General features: G+C 41.8%; 1 protein-coding gene across 1 annotated transcript in view; it reads left to right on the forward strand.

Moving 5' to 3' along the window:
- The window catches only part of LOC150076642 (calcium-binding protein E63-1-like), a 76,659-nt gene extending 69,711 nt beyond the window's left edge, over positions 1-6,948 (forward strand). Inside the window, exon 7 of the mRNA XM_090385996.1 lies at positions 6,670-6,948. Coding sequence (XP_090242122.1) covers positions 6,670-6,692 — 23 coding nt within the window. The 3' untranslated portion in view covers positions 6,693-6,948. The remainder of the gene's footprint in view (positions 1-6,669) is intronic.
- Positions 6,949-7,936: the final 988 nt, after the last annotated feature.

The following is a 7,936-nucleotide window of genomic DNA, read 5'->3' on the forward strand; positions in this document are numbered from 1 at the left end:
GAAAAAAAAAAAAATTCCGACGCTTACTTTAGTATAAGCGCAATCCCGTCGATGACGCGAGAGGAACTTTAGTGGCCTTTTTTCACTCCGTGGCTGAGTTAGTCGGTCTCAGGTGTGTTTTGTCCAGCAAACAGGCAAATCGACCAGAGAACACACGCAATTTACAGACAAAATAAATACCGTATATGGGTACATGTAATTATTTACAGGAGACCCTAATATCATAATTTGGTTTGGTGATTTGTGCCACTGTGGCTCTCCTTTTGGCTGAAACAATGCGAGACAGATGGCCACGTTCATCAACCACCTTTCTCCACGCACAGCGCTGTCCACGATGAAATGTTATTCCGGAAATGGCACATCCCCGATACACTCTTGATACTGTCCAACGGGGATAGTGCAATTTCTGCACCACCCCCGCGATAGAGTGACCCATGCGTTGGGCACCCACTATAATCCGGTTAACTCACGACGTTTATACATACTTTTCGTCCAGCAAACAGGCCCTTGAACCTTTCCTTGCAAGGTACACTGATTTGCAGTGTACCTTGCTAGGTACACTGCAAATTAGCATCAGCCAAAAAAAAAAAAAACTCCCATTTCACCCCCATCCGGTCACTCCAAATGTTTGTCTAATTCAGCTTTAAATTTATTTGAGCTATCAACAACAGATGGAAGTCTGTTGCAGCAATCAACTACCAACTTCATATTTAAAGGCAATCTTGGGCATATGTATTCTACAATTGTCTTTCCTCAATTTGAATCTGTGCCCCCTCAGGTTCTTAATCTGAGCAAGCGGAAGTATCCCGTCAGCATTGAGCCTATTCAAACCATTCAAGGCCTTATACACCTCGATCAGATCTCCTCGCAGGTGCCTACTCTCCAGGCGCTGCAGTTTGCAGAACTTAAACCTTTCTTGGTAAGAAAATCCCTTTGTTCCACTCACCAATCTTGTTGCCCTTTGTACTCGTTCTAGCAACTCTACATCCTTCCTAAAATGAGGCCTCCAGACCTGTATACAGTACTCAAGGTGTGGCCTGATCATTGCCTTATACAAGGGGATAATCACCTCCTTATCTCTGCTAGAAAAATTTCTGTATATCATTGACAAGACTCCATGCCTGCCCTGGCAGCCCCTTTGCATTTTGCTCAGCGAACTTCATATTTGACTGCACAATTACCCCCAGGTCGTTTTCATTCTCCACCTCCCCGAGTACCACACAATTTAATACGTTTCTCTTGGGTTCTGTGTAACTGTTTTTCAACGGAGAAGACATTGGAATGATCTAATGATTACTAATTAAGATTTGGTTATATACATTTTGATTATATGTTTTTTTTTTTTTTTTCTTTTAGTTTGTTTATATTATGTGTGTGTATATATGTATTTTTTTTTATTTATTTTTCTTTTCTTTTTTTTTTTTTTTTGCTGGCTCTCAGGTGTGGGCAGCCTGGGAGCGGGATTGCTGGCACCCACCGGTATAGCACTACTTCCGGTGGGTGCGGGATTTTGTGCATGAGGCACTTAAAATAGAAGACCAGGCCTAGCACCAAGTGAATATGGGCGGCCATTAGGGTCTATTCGCCAACGGGGAGCGGCTGTGCAGGTGACAGCTTCTCCCTGATGACGAAGAGACCTTCCATACAGGTCTATTTTGAAGAGGTTCTGCACAAAGTCAACTTTATCAGGTGAAGATAGACGGAAGTCTAGGTGCCACCTTAGACATAATAATAATAATAATAATAATTTTGTTATTGCTACCCATATGGAGTACTTTGCATTTGTCCATGTTAACCTTGAGTTGCCTCTTCTCAACACATTTGCCCAGCTTATCTATATCTAGTTGGATTAGCATACTGTCATTAACATTTACAGTACTATCATTAACAACCCTGCGAACCTTTGCATCATTTGCACACTTGGACATTAAGCCCGATATACCTTCATCAATATCATTGATGAGTACACAAAACAACAATGGGCCCAGCACCGAATCCTGGGGGACTCCGCTAATAACAATCGACCACGTAGAGCAGTGTCCATTTATTACCACTCTCTGCCGTCTCCCACTCAACCATTCCTTTATCCATTTTAGCGATGATTTCGTAAGCGTGGTTGGTTTTGGTTTAAAACATTCTCGTTGCTTTTAAACTTTACAGGTTTTCCAAAGAAATTAGTTACCCGATTTTATTTTAAAAAAGGATATTTTATCCGCAATAATAGTTTTAATAATAAATGGGGTTGGGTTACTTTAATATATTTCTTTTTGTGTTTCTAGCACTAATTGTATCGCTTCTTTTTTTAATTTCTCCGTTTTTGTGAGAAGAATAAATCTAAGTTGCCTGCATTTTTCAGTTTATATTTTGAGTTTTAGAAAATTTATATTTTTTTAAGAAGGAGATGTTTGGGTTTTGTTCGCTGAACGTTTCAATGCGTTTATTTTAAGCAAGAGTAACGGGTGATTTAACTTAACTTTGCGCACACAAAAATTTCTTATTGGCATCCCTGTCGTAAGGAATGTCTATGGTCGAGAAAGAAACCCCTCAAATGAAAGGGGAACACGAGTGTAAGTAAAAATGACGCGTTTGGCAGTGTCTCTTCCATTTACACGGACCTCGATATTCGCTATTTTTCACCACCGAGTTCAAAACCATCTAAGAACAGGTGGCTCTCATTTTGATAAAAACCGAATTAGAGTCACAGCTGAACATTAAAATGAATTTCTTATAGTTCATTGTGCATGTCGGCCAGGCCGTTTTCTGTACATATAGATGGGGCGCAGTTGGTAGAATCGCCGCCCTCCCCACACGGATGGAAAAGACCGCAGTTCAAATCTCGTCAATGACGCGAGGAAATTTTATTGGACTTTTTCACAACTTGACTGATTTAGTCGGTCTCAGGCGAGGGTAGCGTGGTTTTTTTCTCCTGGGTTCTTTGTCCAGCAAACAGAAAAACGACCTCAGAACACACGCAATTTATAGCCAGTATACACGGATCAATAAGGCCTTAGGCGCTTAATGGTCCTGAAACCCTACTGCTACTAATATATCTGAGAGCAACCTGGATTTGCCACATTTCATTGATTTCATATTACAGAGGCACTGCACCATGAATTTCCTTCGTATTCTACTCTAAATAAAAGGAATTGCTCCAATATGGAAATATATTTCTCTTTATTTACCATCCACACTAGGGTTTCGATCGTTTTTTGGGATCTCATTAGCAGTGACTGACAATAAAATTATGATCTCGCGCGTGAAATTCTGAAAAAGGAAACGAAAAGCATGGATGTGGACATGTGTATATATAAAAGGCGGTACCTGGAACATCTGTTCAGCTCCGCCTCGTGTCTCTGTGAAGAACAGAATCAACTGTAAAGGGCCAGAAATGTGTTGGTGTAAGTTTTTGTTTATTGTGTGTGTGTGTGTTCTGTTGTTCTGTTCTGGCCTCTTGGCTACCCAGAAGCATCAATCACCTGGACAGATGATTCTTGGTACTCGTCCACACCACGGGAAGGTGGGTCAGTTCCAGTATAGCACGTACCATCTCAAAAGAGACCCTTACCCGCCTGGTGTTGCCAGCAGGTGGACCAGGATCCTCTGGGGGGAGGGGGCTATTCCAGAGGAACAACAGCAACAACAAGACATCCACCCGTGGTGCAGGTTTTAAGGAGGAAAAAAAAGAAAAAGAGAGGAAAGGAAAATAATAATAATATAACTGAAAAGTCAATAGGTTGATCTTTGAATGGTGCTTGAGGTTATGTTGCTACCGCATTAGTTGCAAGCATATCTTTCCTTCTGGCAAAGACAGCAGCTGGAAAAGCCTGGAATGCAGACAAGTGATGTGGGGTCAGAACAAGTTGGTCGACTTGATTAATGCTGAAGGATGGGACTTCATTTTGCAGCTCATTCCTAATGTCTTCATAACAGGCACATTCGTGGAGATGTTGCCAGTTTTCTTTTGCTCCACAGAAACAGAGGTCAGTATTTAACAGGCCTAGCTGGTGAAGTTTTTCGTTAAGGGACCCATGCCCAGTAATAAGATATTATGTTTCCAGTCTAATCGTAAACCATGTGCAACTAAAAGCAGTCCTAGTCAGATGGCCACGTTAGTTAATTTTGGGTTATGAAAATTATACTCTATTATTTATTTTAGTAATACTAGGGGGCTTTGCCCCCTGCACTCGCTTCTTTTGATAAAGTAAAATAAAATACTTACAGAAGCTTTCGACACTGTGTGTCTCTTCCTCTGGTATGAATACATAAATACGTTACATATGGAAATCAAGAATGGTACAGCGTGGTCATGCTAGATAACCATAGCGCGGGCCACACTTAAACAGAAGCTTGTTTTACTACAGTAAAACAAGCTTCTGTTACGTATTTTAGTATTTGTTACGTATTACCACGAAACCCGCATCCCTCTTCTCCCATTGGCTGAATAAATATGACTAGGAGGAAAATTACTTTAATGTATAGAAAGATAACGCTAGTCTTCCAACATAGCAATACCATTTAAAATTAGTCCATAAAATGCACGTGCATCAATGACAGGGAGATGGAACAGAATGGAACGAGAAAGGGACCCCTCTCAAAAGGTATAATGGCGTTTTTTTTCACAAAGCGGGCGTATTCATTTCCCTTATGGAAGAATTGTTAAATCTGGAGCTAGAGTCCCTAAAGGCACCTGCTAGAATCCATGCCACCATAGATACTGGCTGGAATTCGGACAAAAGATGAACCCAGATATTGAATAGAGGAATCTAAATTTTTGGCCAGTGCTGCAATAAACTAAATTATCATAAAATTCCCAAGTATATTTGCCGTTTTCCCCACATGAATTACTATATATAAATTCGTATAATATCCTTTTAAAATTACGTTAATGTTTATTTTCAATGAAGAATGACACAAGTAGGCAACTTGTACACAATCAGCCAAAAGAAAAAAAAAATTATATATGTCCAATAATTTGTCCGATTATTTCTTAAATTATTCAAAACTTATACAACACCAGATGAAACTTTGTTCGAACAATCAACCTGGTTGAAAGCAAATTTCTGCAAATCTATGCCATCTGTTTGGCTGCAACCATCCTTGTAATTTAAATTCCTACTCACCTCGTGTATACTGTTCTTAGTGGCAAAACTAATTTCGATACATTATCGAACGTTAAATTATCGAAATTTAAATCTTTAAATTTGTGTTATACTGATTGTAAGATATTGTATCCCATTCACTGTATCCATTCACTGTATGCAGTGGATTGGGAAATACCCAATCGTTGGCCTATCGCTCGAGTACTCGTACTCGGATTGCCTTCTGCAAGCCGTAGGACATTCTTCTCATTGTCTGGCGTCCTCGTCGTTCGCTCTCGATTCATGGTACCTCTCGTGAAACAACCAGTCTCACGTAACCTTCTGTGCACACGTGCGAAAATCGTATGATGAGGAGCACGCCTGTGCGGGAAACGTTCCTGGTACAAGCGCAGAGCGGCGCGCCCGTTACTCCATACGCGTTACTCCATCCGCAGCTCCATACGCGAGGTGCATGTCGGCCAGTTCAACGTTTGAATACTCGTCCATCGTACTGCCTGGGGAACCGGTTCGCAAATGCTGACTTCCAGCGGGATCGCTGTTCACGCGACCTCCCGTTCAACGTCCTCTACCGCATGACGAAGGCATTTCGGACCCTGCAATGCTATGTGATTCCGATTCGTCTTTGTGCCCCCTACACCTCCTGCAAGTTTGTCGCACTGGTAGTGAATCACCCTGTATATGGCGGGTTGTCGAAGGCGATGACATGGCGCACTATGGCCATTGATGCCGATGCACCTAAAAAATCCCCAAAGAAACTAACAAACAAGGCAGAGACCACCTAGTACAATAAATAACCGAATCCCCGATGGACCTCTCAGTAGTTTATAGGGGACATTCGTGTATGCTACAGAATACGGAAGAGGATTCTTGCAGCAATCCTAGGCGTCCACCTTAACTTAGACACGGACGTGAAAAGAGAGAGGCTGCGCGGCTATAATGAGCTGGCTAATATATGGCACACGCGATAGGACACAACCAACAAAGAACTGGTCACGAAAAACTTCATAACTTTTGCCATGGCAAAATCTGTTACCAAATGGTTTACTCTCACGATGGAAACCTCCTATCTAGTCACAGGACATGGGGCACCCTATGAGAAATTGTTTCAATTTAGGCTTGCAAAGACAGACCTCTGTTTCTGTGGAGTGAAGGAGAAGTGGTCCCGCATACTCTTCGACTGTGCAATATATGATGAATCCAGAGAACAACTGAGGAATAACATCCAGGGGTTCTCCTCAACTGCAGTGGAACAACTAATTCGAACACCAAGTAATCTTGCAGCACTCCAGGCCTTTGCAAAAGGAGTTTTCGCTTGGAGGAAGAGGCTTATTCTGAGGACGAACCCGGATCCTCCCCGGGTTTAAAACAAGTTTTTTTTTTTTTTTTCTGGGACTTGTTCGTGGAGCCGGTGTAACAATAGCACTCATACTACTCTTTCCCTATCTATGCAATATAAAATGGTTATACTGTGGGCAGGAATTTTAAAATGTGAACATTTGCTTATGAATTTAGGCACTTGAGTGTAGCACAGTGATTGCAAGAAATTAACTATGTTTCTTATCCTTTTCAGAATTTGTTCGAATCCTGTTATAGAGCAAACGCAAGTATAAAGCAATGAAAAGTCCAGGAATCATTTGCAAGCATACTGAACCAAGGTCTGGAGAGATGATCATAAGCGAAATGTGCTGTAAAGCGACATCCTATTATGGTTCTAACTACATATATGCAGTATTTTCTCTTTTATGCAAAAGCAGACTTTGTGTTTGCCCACATTTCAGGTGACACATGGAAAAATAAGTCTTCCTGTGATCTCATTTTTTAACAAATAAAGTAATTATAGGTTGTGAAATTTGTGTTTCATAAAACATGCAAATTTACAAAATCAGAAACACCTTTTTTACACTTTAAGAGAGAGAGAGAGAATCTTTATTGTCCTTCACGGCCATAAAGCCTGGGGTTTACAGCCCCCCGAAACTTCCGGGAAAATCGAACAATTATTTACAAAAAAAGGTACAAACGAAAACATATTTTAATACAAAGAAGAGAACTCCTCACGAGAGTTAGGTCTGATTGAGCTGGCTTAACATCGAGATAAGAGCACCAGCTCCATCAGACAGGAACAGATGCAAGGTACACATCAGTCATTGCTGATTAGTCCTGCTAGTCACAATTTTTTTCCGGTAAGTCCAGTCAACAGCGAATTTGTTCAGGTCTGCGTCAAGTGCCTGGGTTTGCTTCAACATCTGCTGAGGGAGGAACCTGTCCGAGAGATGGAGTCGTGCTGAATGCGAGTAGAGCTCGGGATTGGCCCTAAGGGCAGCAGGGGGAAACCTCCAGCCATATGTATCCCAGAATGAAGGTGTTGCAATTATGCCTGTTATCATCTTGACTGTTGTTAGGAGGCGTTGGTCGTCGACTAAGGTGGGAAGCCGTGGAATACCGAGAGAGTCGGCAAGCTGCGTGGTTCGAATCAGAGCTGGAAGGTTGTGCTTCCTGTTGGCCCACTTTAGGAAGCAGAATTCTGTGGGAAAGAGTGGTTTCTTTATTCACGGTGCCGCTGACGCCCAAATTTCAGCAGCATAGAGTAAAGGTGGAAAGATAACTGTTCTTATGTACCTCACGGTTGTCTTTTTATCTCTGATATGAAGGAGATGTTGTTTTGCTATCCATCGGAGTCTTGAAGCACGTGTGAGGAAGATGTCTATGTGGGCGTTGAATCGAAGTTTTGAGTCGAATACAACGCCCAGATCACGATGGCTGGACATAATTGGGATGAGGGTGTTGCCGACCGAAGGCTGGAGAGAAGGAGTTTGCTTCAATGAATACACCATGAATTC

This window comes from Mastigoproctus giganteus, chromosome 12 (assembly GCF_048544385.1).
Source record: "Mastigoproctus giganteus isolate SK-2022 chromosome 12, ASM4854438v1, whole genome shotgun sequence".
Taxonomy (NCBI): domain Eukaryota; kingdom Metazoa; phylum Arthropoda; class Arachnida; order Uropygi; family Thelyphonidae; genus Mastigoproctus; species Mastigoproctus giganteus.